This window comes from Microchirus variegatus (assembly GCF_963457635.1).
Source record: "Microchirus variegatus genome assembly, chromosome: 8".
Taxonomy (NCBI): domain Eukaryota; kingdom Metazoa; phylum Chordata; class Actinopteri; order Pleuronectiformes; family Soleidae; genus Microchirus; species Microchirus variegatus.
In genome coordinates this window covers 29,236,391-29,259,434 of record NC_139809.1, presented here as the reverse complement: position 1 = coordinate 29,259,434, position 23,044 = coordinate 29,236,391, and the positions used below count along the sequence as shown (strand labels likewise).

General features: G+C 41.2%; 2 protein-coding genes across 2 annotated transcripts; both read right to left on the bottom strand.

The window, feature by feature from the left end:
- Window positions 1–1,172: 1,172 nt before the first annotated feature.
- LOC310930255 (nuclear receptor coactivator 5) lies at window positions 1,173–10,381 on the bottom strand. The gene is made up of 9 exons (XM_083893178.1): window positions 10,271–10,381; window positions 9,985–10,074; window positions 8,981–9,042; window positions 7,902–8,046; window positions 4,564–4,763; window positions 3,184–3,462; window positions 2,167–2,331; window positions 1,465–1,698; window positions 1,173–1,335 (listed from the first exon to the last, which is right to left on the bottom strand). Exons 1-9 carry the CDS (start codon window positions 10,330–10,332, stop codon window positions 1,298–1,300), a joined length of 1,275 nt encoding a protein of 424 aa, XP_083749304.1. The 5' UTR covers window positions 10,333–10,381; the 3' UTR covers window positions 1,173–1,297.
- A 2,813-nt stretch (window positions 10,382–13,194) lies between these two features.
- LOC310931203 (NLR family CARD domain-containing protein 3-like) lies at window positions 13,195–22,228 on the bottom strand (the record flags this gene model as incomplete). The annotated part of the gene is given in 10 exon segments (XM_083894313.1): window positions 13,195–13,239; window positions 13,923–14,100; window positions 14,280–14,453; window positions 15,142–15,318; window positions 15,489–15,662; window positions 17,177–18,280; window positions 18,282–18,987; window positions 19,315–19,489; window positions 21,843–21,954; window positions 22,124–22,228. Coding segments are annotated over 9 exon segments (2,844 nt in total). The 5' UTR covers window position 21,954; window positions 22,124–22,228.
- Between the last annotated feature and the right edge of the window lie 816 nt (window positions 22,229–23,044).

Genomic DNA, 23,044 nt, shown 5'->3' with positions numbered 1-23,044 from the left:
TCGGATTAATTTGGATTTTTCGCTTTTTAGGAAACCCAGATCAATATTTCCTGATATTTTTTATTGGACCAAACAAAAATAAACAGATGAATCAGTTGCACCAGTAAATCAACAGATTTTTCCACTGCTGAAAGATTGAGTTGAATATTTACAATTTTTATTGACCTTTTTTTAAAAAGAGACAGAACAGTATTTGAACAATATCTACAAAAACAGAAGAGAAATGTCAAGCAGTTCTGAAGAAAAGTCCTTTTTCTTCTTCTTTATGAATCTCGTGCTTTTTTTTTTTTTTTTTTTTAAACAAACAACCGTTCAACACTGTGGAGACAAAGAGTGTGAAGATCTACTCCAATGTTTTTAGAAACCCTCATTAGAAAAGAAAAAAATGTGTAATCTGTGTGGATATTTCATGTATATTTCTCCAGAATGTATTCATAAAGATTATCGACACCGTTAATATTCCTTTTTATTCACCGTGGCAAATGTTTAAAAGCTGCCTCTCGTGCTTCCGTGAAACAGAAATACGTCAAAACAAAAAGGTTGAAAAAGAGAACGTCGACAAAGTCAAGTCGCGAGCGGAAATGGTTAGATGATGATGATTAGATTTAAACCTTTAAATGAAAACCAGTGTTAAAAGAAAAAACAAATTAAATTATAGCTAGCGCTGGGCACATTAACGCATGACGCGTTTCCATGACGACTGACTGGAAAAAGACACGTGGCCCGTCGTGTTTACGTGCCGCGGCACCGGAGTCCAGGCACTGTTTACCAGTTAGCTCCGTTAGCTCCTTTAGCTGAATTAGCTCCGTTAGCTGCATTAGCTCCTTTAGCGCGCCTACAGTGTTTTTTGTTTTTGTTTATTAAACGAAAAGAGCAGCGCTACAAATAACCATACCCGTGTTTAAAGTTTAGTGTTAGAGACTCATTTTAACAATCTGGAAATCGCGTAAACATGACGTCACATGCGTCTTTTTCCGGTCAGTCGTCATGGAAACGCATCATGCATTAACGTCGTAAACCGTTGTTAGCGTGCTAACGTGCCCAGCACTAATTATAGCCAATAAACTGCATTAGAACTGAAAATTTTGAAGGATATATTGGGATTTGTTCCAAAAGTTAATCTCCAAGCACCATCTTGACACACGATATCAAGTCCTATTCATAACACGTAGAGGAAAAAGTCAAAGTCCGACTAAGATCATGTGACCAACGGCAATTTCTGTCCTGTCGGAAAATAAAACCTGCGAGCGTTCAGACTTTGTCTTTGCACAATCTGTACTTGTGTCTATGTCCTTGTTCAGTGTCGGGGGCCACTTGGACGTAAAGGAGGAGGACCTTTAAGAGGACAAAAGATGAAGACAGGAGGAAAGGGGGGGGGACAAAAGAAGACATTACATGTCACCCGTTTCCTGTATATTTACATCAAATAATCCATAAAAGAACAAAAGGTGAAGGAGAACTCACCTGGAGACAAGAGGAGAGGAGGACGGGAGCTCTTCAGTAAAGGAGGGGCCCCTCTCATACCAGAAGAGCCCCTGGGGCCCGAGTGGTACAAAGACGAATGGGGCAGAAGGGAGGGCCCGCGAAGCAAAGGGGGCCCATTGAAGGAGCCCTGAAAAGACGGACCCGCAAGTGGTGGACACGGCATCTGGTGATTCAAGGACAGCAGTGACGGAGGTTTGGTTTTGGGATAAAAACCTAAAAAGGAGAAGGAAAACGTACGTCAAGGAAAACGTACGTCACACCAAATTTATGCCAAGTACAGTGCAGGGTTTCCCAACTTAAGTGAGAGCGAACTAACCCTTTAAATTGAGATTTTTCACTCTCAATTTGAGAGAGAGTGAAAAACACTTGAAATAAGGGCTTACAGGATCGTTCGCATGTTGTGTAGCTACTGTCACGACAAAAACGCACCCCAAAATGGCATCAAAATCATTTTTATGGGTCATTGACTTGTAATAAGGAGAATGATGCCTCTTATATTCACACAAGTGAGACGGCTGGCTAAGAATTTGCAGAGAAACTGTGTCCCCATGAGCTAAAAACACTGATTGGTACAAACTTCAACTTCAGGTCAGAAAAGGCCAGCTAACTGCAAGATTAACATGGCAAACATATGTTTAAGAGGGTGTAAGTGATCAAAGTGAACACGTCTCGCTGTCCAACCTGGTGAAGGCAAGAGAGGCGGACGTGAAGGTTGGCTGTGGTCCATCAGGGACCCCTCATCTAGATCACACAGTGGGGGCCCGGGTGGTGTGGGGAGCAGAGGTGGTGGTTTCCCCTGTCCTGGCGTTAGCAACAAGCCCCCTCGCTCCCCCTCTGTGTTAGAGGCTGGAAAGAAACGATAACTTGTTGGTTTATCTAGTTTTAGATAGTGCCCTGACAGACCAGGTCAAGGAAATATGAGGCCAAACAAGACAAAGGACAAGAAACCAAACAAGGAATAAAAGTACAATATTAATGGGAATAAAGGCTTAAAAGGCTCAATAACTAAAAAGTCTATATTAGCTATAAACGCAAGGGATCACATATTTGTTGAATGGTTCATTTGGCAGGCGAATGACTTAGGGCACCAATTGTCTGCAGTGCCGACTGACATTATCGGGACAAGAAATGCCGGAGTTTATAATCTGTCAGTGATCATCCAAACACTAAAAATACACGAAACACAGGCACATACTGAACATTTAAATACACTCGTAAAACTGGGTTTAAAAGTGGTCGCCGAATCGAGGGAACCTGTCGATTTAGCCTCCATTTCAGAGCATTAAGGACCTAATGTTGGGTTTCCCTTACGCTGGAACTCGGAAGTCGGAAATGGCAGTTCACCTCATTCCAGTAGAGAAGCTGGAAACGCGCAATTATCTTGGGCTAGCCAGTATTTCTGCACAACGGAAATCAAACCGTACTACGGTTACGACTGATTTACTGAGAAACAAATACGACAGGAGTGGAATCGGAACTCCTGGTACGCAAGGTTGCTCCGAGTTCAGATGGTGTTCCTGTGTCCCAAGACCTCGGAAAATCCAACTATGGGGTCAACTTTTCTGATATGCAGGTGAGAGCCAGACACGGTGATAAAACCAGAAAGAATGAAAGACAAAAAAAGGCAGAACAGGAAAGAAATACGGGTGCAAAGGTGTAGTCAGACCCAGCTCTTCCAGGTACTACTCGGTATCTCACCGTGTATGTACTCCAGCCGAGAACGGACGTACTGCGAGACGGTTTCCAACTCCTCGGGGTAGAGATGCACGCCCTCGGCTAACAGCACGAGCAGCTGCCGCGTTTCGGACGGAACGCTGTGGCGCTCGACCTTCTCTCGGTCGAGAAAGTCGTCCAGCAGCTGCGACGTCTGCGCCGCGATGTCCGCCGGGTCCCTCGGCGGTCGCTCTTTGAGGAGTCCGCGATTGTACTCACCGGTGACAAAGTCCATGGCCTGGTCTTTGGGCATGTTGCGATGGACTGGGTGAGAAAATGTGAAGGGGGTGGAGGAGGGGGGGGGGGAGTTCAGCGAGGTTTTAGTCATCTCAAAATACAAATACGGTGAAATCATTGTAGATTATAGTTAAATTCATTCGGTTTCGGGTTTAATCAGCAGATAATCTGACTATTAATTTTTGAAAAGGGTTCTTTTAAATGCAAGTTGTGGTTTGTTGAAAGAAGAGGGGGCAATGACTGTGGGGGGGGGGGCATGCAATTTGTGTGAAGATGAATATTCATTAGGAGTGCTGGGCACCTTGGCGGCGGTTAACGGCGTTGGCGTACGTTAACGCCTGACACGTTTCCCTGATGACCGACCAGAAAAAGACGCGCGTCACTTCATGTTTACGTGCCACGGCACTGGCGTCCAGGCACTGTTTACCAGTTAGCTCCGTTAGCTTCTTTAGCGACATTAGCTCGCCTACAGTCGAACTGGAGCGGTCTGTGTATTAAAAGAAAAGAGCAGCGCTAGAAATAACCAGTGAACTGCGTATGTGTGCCTCTGTTTTTTAAGTTTAGCATTACTTTAGACTCATTTTAACAATCGTAAACATGAAGCCACACACGCGCCTTTTTCCGGTCAGTCGTCATGGAAATGTGTCAGGTGCCGTAAACCACCGTTAACGTGCCCAGCACCATTCATTAGATTAAAATTATTGCGTGCATTCAGACGTGGTGCCAGAGCACAAAGATCTGTACGTGTGTTTGTTTTAAAAGGACTAAAACAGATAATTCTTTAAAAATTATATGTGATTTGCTCATTTATATTGTTTGTGTTGAGCAGAGTGGAATAATCTGTAATTGGTGTATGTAGTATGAGGTTTTCCTTTGATGCATATACACACATTTATTCAGTTTGTATGGTTTTTAAGTTGTGGATGTGCATAGAGTGAAGAAATATTGTGTAGATTTGAATAACGTTTAAATCACGAGTATAAATGTGTTGTGTTCAGACCTGTGGCTTTAGAAATGTACACGCTGGTGTTTTCATGAGTTAAAATGAAGCTGCCATCGACCGTTGTATGGAGCGTAGAAGAGGGATGGAGGGTTGTTTCTAAAGGAGTACGAGGGGTACGGACTTACTTTTGAGGGACTCTGAGAATATGATAACAGTGCAGGAGGACAGAGCTACATTTGTCTGCTCCACCAGAATACATAACGGGGAGCCGCCTGCTCGGATGTCCTGCAGGGCCCGGGTCAGGCCCGATTCCGCCTGAAGGTAGAGCATTTCCACTGACAGGCCACGCTCCTGCAAGCACTGGCTTAGCGATTTGGGGTAATCCCTTTGAGAGGAAGAGAAAGACTTTGTTAACTTGACATTTCTATATTATATTAACCAGCTCAACTGGCATGTAGATGAACCTAGGTTATACCTCTGAGGGGAACAGAGGGCTGGGTCTTTATTTGTGCTTTAAATGTGCTTTACCAACAAAAATAGAACCATGAGTCGTTTGTGTTAGGGCTGTCACTGTCTGTCCAAAATTAGGCGGTGTTCACGAACTTGGGGGGTAGGCTGTTCAAATTTGAGCTAAAAAAAACGGAATAACTGCATGATCCAGCAGAGGGCGCTCTGAGCACGGCCTTGCCTTTTTGAATGTTCTCCTGAACCATCATAAAACTGTGAAAATTATGTAGTTGTTGAAGAAACTGGGAGGACACAAGTGAGATAATGTGGCGCCAGGTGGAGGTGTAGTGGCCAGCACGGTTGCCGTACCACAAAAAGACTTGCAACCCGGTCTGACTGAGGACCTTTCTGTATGGTGTTTGCATGTTCTACTAGTGTGCACATGGGTTTTCTGGGAGTTCCCAAGTTTCCTTTTCCCAGTCCAAAACATGCAGAGGATAACAGGACTTGGTACTGACCGGAAAACGACGCGTGGGACGTCATGTTTACGATTGTTCAAATGAGGCACACATACGCAGTACACTGGTTATTTGTAGCGCTGCTCTTTTCCTTTAATAAACAGACCGCTCCAGTTCGACTGTAGGCGAGCTAATGTCGCTAACGGAGCTAACTGGTAAACGGTGCCTGGACGCCAGTGCCGTGGCACGTAAACATGAAGTGACGCGCGTCTTTTTTCCGGTCAGTCATCATGGAAACGTGTCAGGCGCTAACGTACGGCAACGCCGTTAACCGCCGCCAACGTGTCCAGCACTCCGTGCCGTGACGCCGAAGTCCAGGCACCGTGTACCAGTTAGCTCCGTTAGCTGCATTGGCTCCTTTTAGCGCCCGTGCGGCTGCAGTCGAACTGGAGCGGTCTGTTTATGAAACGAAAAGAGCAGCGCTACAAATAACCAGCGCACCTGTGTTACTGCGTACGTGTGCCTCTGTTTTTAAAGTTTAGGGTTACTTTAGAGACTCATTTTAACAATCGGGTGTCAAGTGAACATGACGTCACGCGCGTCTTTATCCGGTCGGTCTTCATGGAAACGCGTCGTGTGTTAGCGTTGACGCGTTGCCGTTTGACAGCACTAGTTTGTGGACATGCGGCCAAGGGTTTGAGTGTCCTCCATTGTTTATTTGGGGGGGAAGTGACAGCCCTACTTACCATGTGTGGCGTGATGTCGAACTTTAGGTGACACTGACATGTTTTTAGTGTTGTTGTGTGTGTGTGTGTGTTTGTTCAGGTAACGTGTCTGGTGAAACAGTTGGTTTAATGGAACTGAGGCCTTGTGGTGTGTTTTTGTCAAAGGGACAAACCAGACACCTGAAAACAGTCGGAGCAGATACTGGTGGTGTGCAGTTTTGAGACCAATTCTGCCGTTTGAAAAACTATGAATGTGACCGTGTTTTTGTCTGGAGAGGAAAGTGCAAATCAGTCAAAATGAATACATGTCTTTGTTCATTGAAGATCGAGTCTTGCTCTCGAGTGAAAGTTGAAGAAACCAGTGGATTGTGGTCTTGAAAGTGGACAGAAAGGGATTTACTAAGAAGAGGAGTGTTACACAAATCTGAGGCGAAACATTCAAAGCATGTGCCGTGATCGCTGTCTGTCTCTCTGAACGTCACGGACCTGTCACTCATGCTCCTGAAATATTGCATACGCAGCTTTAGTCATGTTTCATGGCACGTAGACATGACATACACTATCGTTCAAAAGTCTGGGGTCACCTGGACCGTTTTTTGCCGTTTTCCATTAAAAGTCACACTTTAAGTCATCAAAAGAGTTGCAAAATGAACAGAAAATAAAAAATAGAGCCAGCAAAACCATTTTCAGCTGTGCTAACATCATTGCACAAGGGTTTTCTAATCATCCAATAGCCTTTTAACGCTATTAGCAAACTCAGTGTACCATTAGAACACTGGAGATGGGCCTCTATACACCAATCTACATATTCCATTAAAAACCAGATGTTTTTACCACGTTAACAATGTATAGAGTGAATTTCTGATTCATTTAATGTTATATTCTTTGAAAAAAAGTACTTATTCTAAAAAAAAAGGACATTTCTAAGTGAGCCCAAACTTTTGAACGGTAGTGTATAGTCATTGGCTGAATTTTCTACAACTGCCTTTTGAATTTGTACACAGTTTTAGCAATAAATCATATTTTTAAAAAAGGAGTGTATGTTTTGAGTGTGTGGCATAGCACTGGTGTGTAACAGGAGCAGTTTTCATTGGAAGAAATAAATAGAAATTAGCCTGGTAGAGGAATAATTAATATTTAATGAAGTGGGTGAAATGTGGATCTGGTGTTTTTATTGCGTTATTATTGGCGCCTAATATTCAGGAAGTTGTTTTGTAAAGGGATGAGAGACACAGACGGTTTAAAAACCCATACATTAAGACGAAGTGACAGGGCTCATCGACACACGACATCCGGAGCAAATTGTGAGTGAGTGAGCGAGCATACCTCACACAAACACAGACCCTGGCTTTACAGTGACGCTTGTGAAGAAAATGAAGGGGTTGCAAAACTGTGAGAAACAAGATATTCTGGTCTGATGAAACCAGCGCTTGGGTGTTTTGCTTCAATGTCAGGTTTTATGACCTAGTTGTTCCATTCTTACAATTTCTGGAGGAGTGCTCTTGTAGACTTTCAATATACATATATATATATATTGCTAGCATATCCTAAACCCCGGTCTGTGTGTGTGTGTGTGTGTGTGTGTGTGAATTGTTGTTGTTGAAAAGGAAGCCAGGGATTATCCCAACATATCAGCACTGATGTTAAATGCATTTGAATGTTAAAAGAGAACAGGTTTCCGGCTCTTCCCAACCACAAATGCAAGTAAAACCAGATTGATCGGGGTCAATGACGGCCCCCACCTTTAACATGGAGCTTTCGAATTCATACGACCAACATTTCCTGGTCTCGTCTTGTCGTCAAACAACTATGAAACCTCCAAAAAGGTGCGAGAGGTCTCACAAACGTCCACGTCTACAGCCGGCGACCCGTGTTGTCTGCTCATGTACTCACAGACACTGGTTGGTGACGGAGAGGACCACGCAGTCGGGCGGCTTCCTCTCCTCCTGCACTTGTCTGTAGAACTTCTGATACAGAGCTTTACGTCGGTCTGCAGGAGTGCAGCTCTCGGCCTTCGCTGAGGGTTGGAGGGAGGGGACTGGGTTTGGGAAACAACAAATAGATAGAAGTACATTTAAAAAAAAAAAAAGGAGAGAGACGGGGGGGGGAAATGCAGGTATGGAAGATGTTGATGGTGCATTTATGTGCAATGGAGTATTGGAGGTAGACTGATATGGTGCATTCTGATTATATGGTTGCGTGTATGTATATATGTGTGTATATATATATATACACATACATGTGTGCGTGTATGTATATATATGTGTGTATATATACACACATATATATATATATATACACACACATAAATACACATATATATACACATATACACATATATATATATATATATATATATATATATATATATATATATATATATATATATATATATATATATATTCATACATATGTATACACATATACATACACATATACATACAATTATTGACATTATTTGCAATTAAAATAACATATAAACTAAAAATATTAAATACAGGACTGAAACAGATCATCAAAACATTAAGAAAGAATAAAACACCTCAACTTTAAGAAAAACACGTGTCTGGGAACAAACTATTCCCCGATCCATTAATAATAATTAGCCAATGCTTGATAATAAAACAAACTGACTCACACTTTATTTATTTATAATGAATGTTGCATGAGTTTGAATAAAGTGTGCCATCTACGTCTGAATGGAGCCACTGTAGGTTGTTTACATGTTTCTTTACTTTTAAACCTGTGGTTTTGTGCTGTAAAATCAGGAGGAGGATTTCCTCTCTGACAGCTCAGACTATGACTCAACGACCGAGAATAACTGTTCAAAAAATTGTTGACGCGAATTCTTGCTTGGAATGTGCGTGCGTCCCTGTTCTGAGTGGCCGGTGTCAATAAAAAAAAATACACCCAAATACAAATAACAATAATAATAATAATAATAATAATAATAATGTGTTATGGAGTCTCACCATTTGGCTTTTGCTTGAACGCCTCAAACGTCACACTTTGCATCTGCTCTAGTTCTTCATAACTGGAAGAGAAGTAGCAAAAAACAGGATCAGAACCGTAAAAGGATCAATAACAACAAATACTGACATCATTTCACATGAATCAAGACTGAAATGTAATGTTAAAGAGAACACTGTTAAGGGAATTACTTTGTATTTCAAATAAAAGGCCATAGATTATTTTTTCCATATATAGTGAGTTTTGAGTATACTTTAACCAAAATTAATTTACGGTCTTTTTTTAATCACAATACGCGATAACATCGTATATATTGTCCCATCCATAAGAAACTTCTTCAAAATGTGTCATACTAATAAAACAAAATAATCTCCCGTCACGATTATCCTGACCCAAAATAATCACAATTCACGATATTATTGCGGTGAGGGAAAAATTATGTTTAATATAATACAATATAGTTTCACAGGATTTTATAAACGTTTATCTGCATTGCAAAAATGTGTGTACTAACCGGATTATCTTTTTAAAAAATACTCCAAGACTATCCCGACATAAATAATCACAATTCTCGATATTATTGCGATATAGTTTGACAGGATTTACAAGTCACTCACAAGGAATATGAATGACGTCATTCATCATTATTATTATGAAGGACTCCAAGTGTTTTTTATTACAATGATCGATAATATCGTATATTGTTAGACCTTTTAACGTGTCACAGTTATGATTATTGAAAACACAGCACCAATTTAACACATTTAAAATGTGCGGTACTAATCATAAACATTTCCCCCGCCTCGATTATCCGGACATAAATAATCGCGATATTATTGCGATGACGAATAAAAACATAATAGTTTGGCAGTTTTTTCAAGTCACCAACAAGAAATATGAATGTTTATATCCACGATTAACTGATTCTTTGTGCTTTTTATCACGATAATTAGGTATATGGTCCCATCACTTGTAATAAAACCGTCGGTAAAGACGTGTGCTGTACCTGTCCAGAACATCTTTGAGCTCGTCGGTCCTCTCTTCTCCTCTGCCCGGGTATGGAGCGCTTCTCCGGAGCAGACGCAGTTGCTGAGCACTGAACATCACAATGAGACTTTTCAGCGTCTGTATAACGTCTATTTGTACAATTTGCTGAGCTCGTTTTTGGGGAGGAGAGTTAAAACAAAAAATTGTGGGTGGAACCAGCGCTGTTGTTTAGCACTGACACCTAGCTTGATAGCTGCTAATGCTACATTACATTGGAGCAGGAGTCGGCGCGGCGCGGTGCTTACCTTCCGTTTGGGTTCGACGAAGCCCGCCGGCCAGCTGGGGAAGATTTCGCCCACGACGACATAATGGCTGCGGTTGAACTTTCACGAAATCCACCGAAAAAAAGGTGATAGTTGGTGTTGTTTTTTTATTTGTTCTGGTACTGGTAGTTGTTTCCCCCCACTGCCAGTACCTCCACTACAAGAGGAGAAGAAGAAAGGAGGAGGAGCTCTTCTGTCGATTACCGGTCTAACCAGGGTAATGCTGCCACCTACCGGAGTGGAATAACATTGGGATCACTTTCAAATACATACTGGCAAAAAAGTACAAAAGACATGAAGGAAAATTGGAGCCACAAATCGTTGAACTTGCAATTCGGCTTAGCTGTGGGCTTTCGTTAAGTTTTCCCCGCTGCTATGCTAAGCTGTAAAACACCGCGGCGCGCACAGCCCGCTAGCTAGTGGCGCTCGATAAATTGTCACCGGGCAGAACAGGTGGCCTACTTTAGTTCCGTGTTGTAGATATTGTTGTTATCGCATCCTCAAAAATAGAAACATTTCAAAGCGAGACTGAAGTTTATGCTTGTTTTGAATAAAAGTAACGTTAATAGATTATATAAGAACTTTCAAAATTGTATTTAAGACCTTTTATGAGATTTTAGGAGAATTTAAGACATGTTAAGGCCTCAAATTCAAATCATCGATTTAAGACTTTTTAAGACCCCGCGGATACCCTGTATATAAGTGATCTAAAGTTCGGCATTATTCTAGGAGACGGTTTAAGCCGCTGAATCACTGAACTGGTTCGCTGAACCCTAACCCTTGAAGACATTTCCCCAGTGGCCACTCGTGGTACTCATGCGGCCCAGACAGCAAATTTCCCATTGAGCACAATAGTAAAAGAGACGCCTGTAAAAGTGTCCACAGGACATCTCGAGACATGGACACGGACTTTTATAGATATTTATATTCTATGTTTTTAATCCATGGAGTTTTATATTTAAAAAACATTCCTAAAGGCCACGAAAAGCCCAGACAAATCTTATTTCCCAGAGTGACGTCACAGCTGTGTACGAGCACAGCAAAGCGCGGTCATGTGGCGTCTCGGGAACGGCGCTACTGTCAGTGAACGCGTACGATATGAAAACCTAATGAGGAATGTGAATAAATGAAGACAATGAGGGGTTTTTGTTTACATTTTTTACTTCTTTTTATTAATCTGCGGTTCCAACACCAACACAAGAAATACTACTATAGAGATACAGTGCCACCTAGGGGACACACTGTAAACCACCTCTACACAAAGTTACAGATTTGAACTTTGAAATTCAAACCAAAATACAAAGCATAGCAATGAGACCAAATAAATGGTTAATATTCAATGGAATTGTTGTTGTTTTGTTTTGTTTTTATCATAAAAGTACTTAATATTATTGTCTTGGACACAATAATATATAGAAATCCCAATTGTTGACAGTTTTAGACAATTTTAGATTTTACAACATGTTGGATTATTATACACAAAAGGTAGATTCAAGATGTCATAAAATAAAAAAAAATAAAAAACATCAATACAAAGCGGAAAATAGTCCCAAACAAAACAGCATAAAATATATATTTTTTATAAAAAGGTTAAAGATAAGGTAACAAGATTATAAAGAAGTAGAAAAATTTAAGTAAACATTTATATATAGGATTAGGTGAATTAATCACAATGCAGTTATCTATACATGACTATGGTGTAGAGCTGAAACAATTACTTAAATACTCAATAATTAAATGAATCGGTTATATTTTGATCATCAGTTTTTAATGATTAAAACAAGATTTCTGATTGTTTCAGCTTCTAAAATGTGAATATTTTCTGGTTTCTTTGCTCCATAAAACAAAGAAATCATTCAAACTGAATAATTTTTCATTTGTGGACAAAAACAAAGACATTTGAGAACATCATCATTTCCAGGTTTAACAAACACTGATCCATATTTATACAAATTTTCTGACATTTCATCGACCAAACGATGACTCGACTCATTGAGAAAATGAATTGATTTATGAATTTAATCGTTAGCTGCAGCTCTACTACGGTGGCCCTGAAGTGCACATCACCAACACACAGGAAAACACAACAACATTAGTGGAAACTCAACATCAACTGAAACACGACAACCACTGAAACTGGTTGTTGTTTCCCGTTAATGTTGTTGTGTTTACTAATTTTGTGTTGAGGTCATCTTGTGTTTATGTCGTCTGTCTTGTTCATTTCTTTGCATATATTTATTACCGCTCATATTTTTCTCTTTTACTTTCATTTCTAGCTTGTTGTGATGTTTACTGCTGTAATACTGCAAATAACATGAGAGGAATAAAGGAACATTTTATAGTCTTATTTTCTTTTTCTTAATGGAGAAATAATTAGTAGTAGTTTATGATTTGACTTTCATTGGACTCAGTACTTCATACACAAGTCATACGAAACCTCATTTGTGTTGGCAAAAGTGAACTTTGACCCTGGATTACTCCATAAGACATGAGTTTATTTGTCTCAGGGAAACTGTGTGTTATAGAGGACTGCTTCAAGTTAATTTCTGTTGATTTGCAGACAGTTTTATCGTTGTCCCGTGTGAAGCTGGCCTGTGACAGGTCACTTAGCGTTAGCGGGAAAAATCAAAACTGGACAAAACGAGAAACGCTCGTTATTTTTCATTTGAGCACAATATCGGAAATTTGAAAAAGTAATTATGCATTTGTTTGTGTTTTATTTTGAAATACGAATTAACGATTGGTACACGGATTGAAGACGTCTGTGAAGACAGAGTTGTTGTTGTGAACGTGTGAAATGCTCACAGGTTCAGGACGACAGGACCGAGCTGACCATGTTCAAAGTGATGTCACAGAAAAAACTTTGTCCTTCATATGATGTTTGTCCCTGATCTGCTGAAGCTGCGTCACAGAGCAGGACTCAGGATGAAGATCATCTTCATCATCACCTCCTGTTGAGAGAAGACGACAGAGGAGAAGAGTCAGAGTCACAGCAGTGAGTCAGTGAAGCAGCAGAGACTTCAGTTCAGAGCTGCTTCATGTTCATCACTTTACTTTACATTCACTCATTGTTGACATGATGTCATCATAAAGTAACTGTGAGGAAACAAATGTATACAATGGTTGGTGTGAGCGCCCTCTGCCTTCAGACCAGCATCACTTCTTCTGTAGGATTAGAGTCAGGTGTTTGATTCACCAATAAGACTGAACAGGTAGAGGATGAGCAACAGCCAGACTCTGCTACCAAGGTGAGGTTGTGGGAGACGTTTTCATGTCACAGGTCAAACACTATGGCGAGACTGAGAAGAGCAACAAGACACAAGGTCGTTCAGCGACATCAGCAAAGACTTCAGAGCCGACTGAGGTTTCAACGTCTTTGGAAGAAGCACAAAGACACGTACAACGTTGACCATCGTGGACGCGGTGGACGGCCAAGGAAAGAGGAAAGCAGATGAAAGACACGTCCTGCTTACTTCCCTTTTTAAAATCACAAGATGTCCAGCAGTGTCATCAGCTCAGAACTGGCAGAAGAAATCTGTCTAGAGACGTCTGACCAGTAGTGGTCTTCATGGAAGAATTGGGTCCAAAAAGCCAAACCACAGATGATCAAAGTGGACACTGACTCTAACTCTACTGACCTCACAGTCTTCAGTCTGTAGTCTGGACTCTTCTTAAGATCAGTCAGCAGCTTCACTCCTGAATCCTGCAGATTGTTCTCACTCAGGTCCAGTTCTCTCAGGTGTGAGGAGTTTGACTTCAGAGCTGAGGCCAGAGAAGAACAGCTGATCTCTGACAAACTGCAGCCCTTCAACCTGAATAAAGAATAAAAGATGACACTTTAGACAACGACTGTGTGTGTGTGTGTGTGTGTGTGTGTGTGTGTGTGTGTGTGTGTGTGTGTGTGTGTGTGTGTGTGTGAGAATCAAATGAGTTTAATATTATTGAAATGAAAGTTTAAAAAAACAACAGCAGCTTCAGTCAGTGAACTCACTCCAGAGTCTTCAGTCTACAATTTGGACTCTCCAGTCCAGAACACAGCAGCTTCACTCCTGAATCCTTCAGATTGTTCTGACTCAGGACCAGTTTTCTCAGGTGGGAGGAGTTTGACTTCAGAGCTGAGGCCAGAGAAGAACAGCTGATCTCTGACAAACTGCAGTTCATCAACCTGAATAAAGAATAAAAGATGAGACTTTAGACAACGACTTTGTGTGTGTGTGTGTTTTTCCTTAATTCATCAGTGAATCAAATCAGTTAATGCAGACTATCTCAATATTTGATGGTTTGATAATATCAATAAAAAGTGTCATTTTGAATGATGTTTTTAGGAGCGTATGAAACAGAACCATAGCTTTGACAAAGTAGCAGGTTACATTATTTTATATTTGTGCTCCTAGTATTGTCAGTTAGCTGCTGGAAGTTTCCTCCCAAGCTGATGTTGTGGAGTCGAGTCGATCAAACTGTGCAGGATGATGGACTCTGAGGTGAGAGCTCAGGTTTGTGATGCTGCTTCATCAACACCTGACACATGACCTCCTTCAAATTCTCCTGCTTTAAATACTAAATACTGACTAAATCACTAGCTTGACTTTTTCTGAGCAACTAAGTCTGTCATTATATGGCTGTATCAAGCTCTTCATGCATCACACAGACAAATCCACTCCCACCAGGATTTTCTTTTCAAAATAAAATTCTGAAAATGTACGGCAGACGTTCAATATTAGATATCGTAAAAAAATATCAAATCTGACGGCAAATATTGTGATATACGATAATATAAAATATCTAAAGACTAGTTTAATGTTAATGAAATGAAAGTTTAAAAAAACAACAGCAGCTTCAGTCAGTGAACTCACCCCAGAGTCTCCAGTCTACAATGTGGACTCTCCAGTCCAGAACACAGCTGCTTCACTCCTGAATCCTTCAGATCCTTGTTGTGACTCAGGTTCAGTTCTCTCATGTGGGAGGAGTTTGACTTCAGAACTGAGACCAGAGAAGAACAGCTGATCTCTGACAAACTGCAGCTCCACAACCTGAATAAAGAATAAGAGATTATACTTAAGACGACTGTGTGTGTGTGTGTGTGTGTGTGTGTGTGTGTGTGTGTGTGTGTGTGTGTGTGTGTGAGAGAGAGAGAGAGAAAGTGTGTGTGGATCAAATGAGTTAAAAAAAAAACAGCAGCAGCTTCAGTCAGTGAACTCACTCCAGAGTCTTCAGTCTACAATGTGGACTCTTCAGTCCAGAACACAGCAGCTTCACTCCTGAATCCTGCAGACTGTTCAGACTCAGGTCAAGTTTTCCCAGGTGGGAGGAGTTTGACTTCACAACTGAGGCCAGAGAAGAACAGCTGATCTCTGACAAACCACACTCGCACAACCTGAATAAAGAATAAAACATAATACTTTAGACAACTGTGTGTGTGTGTGTGTGTGTGTGTGTGTTGTTGACAGTATCTAGAAGTTCTAGAACCGTTTTTGTTCCTTATTATGAGGTCAAATCTAAAAACACATTCATAGGCTGCTTAAAGAACATTATAGAGTGTTTTTGTTTCTGTTGCTTGAGTGATTTGTATATGAGCATTAGGCTCAAAATCAGAGGTCCCTGCTCCATGTGATGATATTACAGGAGATCAGTGCAGGGGAGGATTGTGACATGCACAGCGTTTCTTCCCTCACTGCATCACAAGGGAGAATATACTCTGTGATGGGGATGAGAATCTGTGGCCAAATAGACAGCAGTGTGTGGATGGTCAGGAGGGTGAGGACAGAAATGTTAGTTTTGAATCTCCAGCTTTATTTTGTTTATGTGTTTATATGACAGTATATTGTATATATACTATATATATTTTTACGCTGATGTATGGAAGTTAGTTTATATCTGTGACTAAAAATGGTCACAATTTCCTTGGCAGTATGAGTGCAATTGTGTGATGTCAAACCTTGGATGGTACTCTTACCATAAAATCCTAAAAAAAATCTGTATTCTACACAATTGTAGTCTGTTAGCAAGACAAAAAAGAACTAGTACAGTAACCATTGAAGGATTGGGCTAAGACTGAGAGGTGGACATGAGGGATATTTCAATGGTCCTCTGCCATAGCGACAAAACATCTAAACATTTTGACTTGCAGTGCTTACACAATGCCAAAGGGACAATGGATTTTGGGGGCACTGACTATTTATATGAGAAAGAAATGTAGTTTTGACACATGAGTGAACTGTTTTGGGAGAGATATGAGGTTTTGCAGGTGAACCATGATGTTGTGCTGAACCATCCAGGTTATTTTGTCAAAAGCACCAAGTGTTGAGAACGTCCGGTCTGGTTCGAGAAACGAGCCAAACCAATTGAGAAGGATCTCTTGCATTTTGGTGACACTGACTATTTATATAAGAAAGGAATTTAGTTTTGAAGCATGAGTGAACAGTTTTGGACTAGATGTGAGCTTTTGCAAGTGAACTATGGTGTTGTGCTGAACTGTAAGACTGTTGTGCCAAACGATCTTAGAGTTTTGAGAATGTAATTTCGGTTTCAAGAAATGAGCCAAACCAATGGAGAAAAACTGTAATGTAACGTCAGCAGACTTCTCTGGATCTGAACACGGACTGGTTCTGATCAGGTCTTTGGGTTTGTGTTGACCCTTGTTGGAGTCTTATCAGGTTTAGGTGAAACCAAAAAGAATCAAAGTGTCACATGAAGAGAAAGTTAACAATGAAACATTAACAGTAAATGACAGAATAAAGACGTTCAAAGCAAGAATCACAAGCAGCTGATAAATCTGCATCATTTAAAACATATAAAACAACACAGCTGACTCACAAAGTGAGAAGAATGAGAAGAATATTTGATCAACCATCACTGATTGATGATGTTATCGATCATGTCTGAACTTACTTGGCTTTCCTGCAGTTCCTCACAGCTGGAATCAGTCTCTGTTTTCCCTGGACTGATGTGTTGTACTTGTTCAGGTCCAACTCATCCAGAACCTCCTCAGACATCTGCAGCATGTAGGCCAGAGCTGAGCAGTGGATCTCAGAGAGTCTCGGTCCTCTGTTCTTTGACTTCATGAACTCTTGGATCTCCTGTTGCACCGATTGGTCGTTCATCTCTGTCAGACAGTGGAAGACGTTGATGCTTCTGTCAGGTGAGATGTTCTTTGTGGTCATCTTCTTCAGGTTCTCAATGACACTCTGGATGATTTCTGGACTGTTCTGAGTCTGACCCAGCAGACCTCCTAAGAGTCTCTGGTTGGACTCCAGACAGAGTCCATGAAGGAAGCGAACAAACAGGTCCAGGTGACCATTTCTACTTTGAAGTGATTTCCCCATGGCTGCTTTCAGGAAGTTGTCGAGTGAGAGGTTTCCGCTAAACCTGTTTGAGTTCTCGTCTTTGCCTTCTTCTCTGAAAAAGTCCTGCAGTACCTTTGTCTTCATCAAACAGTGGAACATGTAGACTGCAGCCAGAAACTCCTGAATGCTCAGATGAACAAAGCAGTAGACTGTTTTCTGGAAGATCACACTCTCTCTTCTGAAGATCTCCGTACAAACTCCTGAGTAAACAGAGGCCTCTGTCACACTGAGACCACACCGGTCCAGGTCTTCTTGGTAGAACATGATGTCTCCTTTCTGCAGATGTTCAAAGGCCAGCCTCCCCAGCTTCAGAAGAACGTCCCTGTCAGCCTCCATCAGCTCCTGTGGACTTGTCTCACGTCCTTTCTCGTACTTGTTCTTCTTCCTCTTTGTCTGAACCAGCAGGAAGTGTGAGTACAGGTCTGTCAGGGTCTTGGGCAGCTCTACTCTCTGCTCTGTGGTCAACATGTGCTCCAGAACTGTAGCACTGATCCAGCAGAAGACTGGGATTTTACACATGATGTGGAGGCTCCTGGACGTCTTGATGTGTGAGATGATTCTGCTGGACAGATCTTCAGTTCTGGATCTCTTCCTGAAGTACTCGTTCTTCTGGTCCTCAGTGAAGCCTCGTACTTCTGTTACCCTGTCAACATGTAGGAGGGATCTGATTGGCCGCTGCAGGTCTAGAAGTTATCCAGATGAGAGCTGAGGGAAGCAGATTCCCCTGGATGAGGTTGGTCAGCAGCACGTTGACTGATGACCTGTGTGTGACGTCAGAAACCAGCGTCCTGCTGCTGAAGTCCAGTGAGAGTCTGCTTTCATCCAGGCCGTCAAAGATGAACAAAAGTTTAAAGACAGCGAGATTCTCTGCTCTGACCTTCTCTAATGTTGGATGGAAAACATGGAGTAGCGTGAGAAGACTGTGCTGCTGATCTCTGATCAGGTTTAGCTCCCTGAACGAAAGCAGAATCAGCAGATTCACATCCTGGTTTTCCAAACCCTCGGCCCAGTCCAGAGTGAACTTCTGCACCGAGAAGGTTTTTCCAACACCAGCGACGCCGTTGGTCAGGACCACTCTGATGCACCCCTGCTGGTCAGGTTTTAAAGTTTTAAAGATGTGGCAGCACTTGATGGGAGTGTCCTGGACCATCTTCTTCTTGGAGGTCGTCTCCAGCTGCATCACCTCATGTTGAGTATTGACCTCTTCACTCAGTCCCTCTGTGATGTAGAGCTCAGTGAAGATCCTTTTCAGGAGGGTTCTACTTCCTCTTCCTTCAGTTCCTTCAGTCACATGTTCAAATCTCCTCCTCAGACTGATCTTATGTTCATCTAGAACCTCCTGCAGACCAACATCTGCTGAAAGACAAGAGACAAAGTCAGACTGAAGAAAGAATCTGAGCAGCTGAGGGTTATTTTCATGTTTTTCTGTGATGTTTTCACTTCACTGTGATGATTGTGAAGGAAAGAGAATCATCTGCATACAAGAGAACAATAATGATAGAAAAGCAGGAAAATGAGGGTAAACCTTCATTTCTTCAACCTGCAGGGGGCAGCAGAGAGTTAAACTCCACCATCTTCATGATCACATGAGTAACATTTTTAACTTTTAAACATTTTTCTCCTGTTTTTCCATTTCTAAAGTCTGCTTGTGCCAATGGGAGCTGCTCTCCTTATGAGTCTTACTCTGTAGTTCACGTCGTCCTGTCCTGGGTCTTTGTCCACACTGAGGACAGCAGGAGTTTCCTGGTGGACCAGACTGGTCCCAGTATGAGGAGAGGCAGCGTATGCAGAACCAGTGACCACAGCTTGTGGAGACTCGATCTTTCAGGACGTCCTGACACAGAGGACAGCAGGACGTCTGCTCGTCCACAGGAACAGCAAACTTGTCTCTGTGAAGACATGTCTTTATTACTAACATGTCAGGGACAGGTGGACATGTGTGTGTGTAATTTAGCTTATTGCCTATTTTACTGTTTTATTTTATTTATATCTCTGTATATCTAGCTCTTGTTTCCTCGTGCTGTATTTTCTTCTTACTTTGTAAGGAGCATCTGGAACAAAAACAATTTCCAACCGGGGATTAATAAAGTATTCTGATTCTGATTCTGATACCGGTGTATTTGATTACACAACATCCCCGCAGCCGCTGCGCTGCCGTCTGCTTTGCGAGTGAGCGCTCTGCATGTAAACGTTTCATTAATGTTTATATATTTGTTTCAATCACTGAATGAAGCCTGTCATATTTGGGACAAGAGTCAGGACCTTAAATCACTTGCACAAAACGTTTGATCAGCACTCATTTGCTTGTTTGTCATTTAAACCTGTGTGCGCAGAGAGAGAGATGGGCGGGCGAGAGAGAGTGAGAGCGAGTGAGTGCGAGTTGTATTAGTTTGTGAACACCTGATTATGCATGAAAAAAAAAAAAAAACATCAGATACCGTGAAACCGTTCGAATTTTGAAAAATACCGTGATATTTATATTTTTGGTCATACCGCCCAGCCCTAGTCTTAACTTTCCAATACATGCAAATATCCATCTGGAAATCTTAATCGTGGACGCAGGAGCGTCTGTGCTGTGCTACACCATAGTGAAACCACTACGGTGATTGAGAAATGATTAACGTTTTACACAGGGCTCTCAGACAGCAATAATCTGAAAATCAGTGGCTTTCACAAAAGCTGTAGGTGAAAAACTTTTCATTACTCACTCTCCTTAAAGGTGAAGTAAGTAGTTTATAGTGACATCTAGAGGAGAGGCTGAAATGTACAACAACGAACTGCTCCTCTGTTCACCCCCTCCCTTCCCTGAGCGCTACGGTATCCTCAGCCGGTCAAATGTCGTCCTGTGTCAGCAGGAAGACGAGGACGAGGACGAGGACGAGGACGAGGACGAGGACGAGGACGAGGGACAGGTCTTCGTGGCCGCAATAGAGCTGTCAGAAGCCGGCGAGGGAGAGGGCGAGCAAACCGCGGCCGTAGCAGAAGATGAAGTGGAGAGAGTGGAGGCGGGACTTCCGCTACAAGTAATGCGACGCTTGATTTGTTCTCTCGGGTTTGTCCTTACAGGCTCCCGTAGAAACATGGCGTCTCGCAGTGGCAATGCAACAGCGGCCCGTGACCATGTTATTTTACATGAGTTTTTGAAACACTACGAAAATGAAACAAAAACTATTATACAGCGACTAGACAATGCAGGAGCACATAATATGTATAAAAAAGTTGATTTTGGGTCATATAAACCCATAAATACTACGCAGTGTCCCTTCAAATAACTGGCTTATGCTTCTGATTTTTATTTATTATTTATTAGGAGACTGACCACTGGAAACAGGTCAATGTACACGATGACTTACAACAAATAGAAGTGCTACAGAGACGTCTTTTTACAATCTTTTTCTTTCACTTTGCTACAGTCTGATTTGAACTATTAATGCACCACAGACTATGGAATTAGATTTGTGTCAATATTTTCAAACAACACTTTTAAACAAATGCACTTGTTCTTTGTGCCGTGGTTTCTTTTCTCTTTTTGCTCAATGGAGCGGATCACTGGCATCATGTATTCTGGGACTGTCAGTTGTGATTAGGTCGTTGTGGACAGAGATGCATAAAGTATTAAGAGACATGTTTGTTTTGCCTTTTCAGTTTCCCACTCAGTTTCTTTGGTCGTTTTGATTTTCAAACGAGACAAGCTGATGCATACATGTTTCCTGTTTAGATACTTGCTTGTTAAAAAAAATAATAATAATAAAAAAAAAAAATAATAATAATAATAATAGCACTCACACGACTGCCATAATCCAGGAATGGATAAATATAGTAGATGATATTGATGTTATGGAGGGGAAAACAGTGTTCATTAAGTTGTGGTCTAAGTGGATTAAATATGTCAGGCATTAGTGTCCAGATACCAAGCAAATGATCATGTAATGCCTTGTCTCCCTTCTATTTCCCTTTACTTCAGATTATTTCATTTGTTTGTTTATTTTTTTCTAGTTTTTTTTCTTTGTTGTTTTGTTTTAACCTCCCCTTCACATACAACATTTTCTGCTTTTATGTGCACATTTGATTCCTCTTCTGTTTTATATGGTTTTAATAGAAATGTCTGTGTATTGCAATTAATGCAGTCCAAAAATAAAGAATTATATAAAAAATAAAAAAACTGTCTCTTACTTTGTCTCTGAGGCTCCAGGTTCATGACTGAAGTTTGCAATTCGTCCCATAGACTCATTACTCTTCACAGACAGACAGCTGGGTCCTGGAGTCTCTGCTCTGTCCTCGTCTTCCTCCACACAATCACTCATCTGCTGGACTTCAGTCATTCTGAAAGAGAAACAGACTGTGAGCTGACACTGACAGACACACATATGTACAGAGCTCATTTGAGTAAAATAACTTATACAACTTATTGTAAACCTAATATATAAATATATTTCTAATAATATATTTCTCTTTGTTGTCATTAGTTTGTGTAAATGAGCTTCTCACTTACTTCTCACTGCTCCACTGAAAGCATCATATTTAAAGCACTTTAAAGAGTTCCCTCTCAAACTCTGCAGTGGAAAATCTCCTTCATGTTTCCTGGAGGACGTCTGATGTAGATCTGTGTTCAGTCCAGTGACCGATCACATGAGAGGAAACTGAAACACAACAGGGGTTTTCCGTTAGAGAAGGGTTTAATGAAATCTGCAGTTCATGTTACTGACATATTTGTGTGCTATAGCAGCCTATGGCCAGTAGATGGTGCTAGGCTCCTCTGCTTGTGTGTGATTGAAGGGCTGTTGCTTGCACTTAAGTCACCTGAATGTCAGTTAAAGTTTCATGTGTTGATATCCAGAGATCTCACAAACACATGAACACATACACTTCTGATGGTTCAGCAAATCCTGCCTTTATTTAGATTTTCCATGTGTCCATTTGAAGATCAGAAAATGCCACGCATTGGGGTCTTTTTTGACGAAAAAGTTAAGTCACTGCCTAAGTGCATGGATCGCTTTCCGGATTTTCAAAAATTCATTAAAAATATTCCTTAAGCGATATGCAAATATTTTCAACGGATTCTTGTTCAGGGCGTCGTTGACTATGACTGAGTACAATTTCAAGACATTCCAACGTACTTTGAATGTCCAAGTGCATGGATCGCTTTCCTGATTTTCAAAAGTTCATTAAAAATATTCTTCAAGAGATATGCAAATATATTCAACGGATTCTTGTTCAGGGCATGCTTGACTATGACTGTGTACAATTTCAAGACATTCCAAGATACTTTTGGGGTCTTTTTTGACGAAAAAGTTAAGTCACTGCCTAAGTGCATGGATCGCTTTCCTGATTTTCAAAAATTCATTAAAAATATTCCTTAAGCGATATGCAAATATTTTCAACGGATTCTTGTTCGGGGCGTCGTTGACTATGA

What these genes read in the sequence shown, in the direction of transcription:
- LOC310930255 (XM_083893178.1), bottom strand. Translation starts at nt 10,332, where the DNA reads ATGTCGTCGTGGGCGAAATCTTCCCCAGCTGGCCGGCGGGCTTCGTCG. An exon ending in CTCAAAGATGTTCTGGACAG is followed by an intron (nt 9,043 to 9,984) that starts GTACAGCACACG and finishes CTTCTCTTCCAG; the next exon opens with TTATGAAGAACTAGAGCAGA. An exon ending in TCCGTCACCAACCAGTGTCT is followed by an intron (nt 4,764 to 7,901) that starts GTGAGTACATGA and finishes TTCCTCTCAAAG; the next exon opens with GGATTACCCCAAATCGCTAA.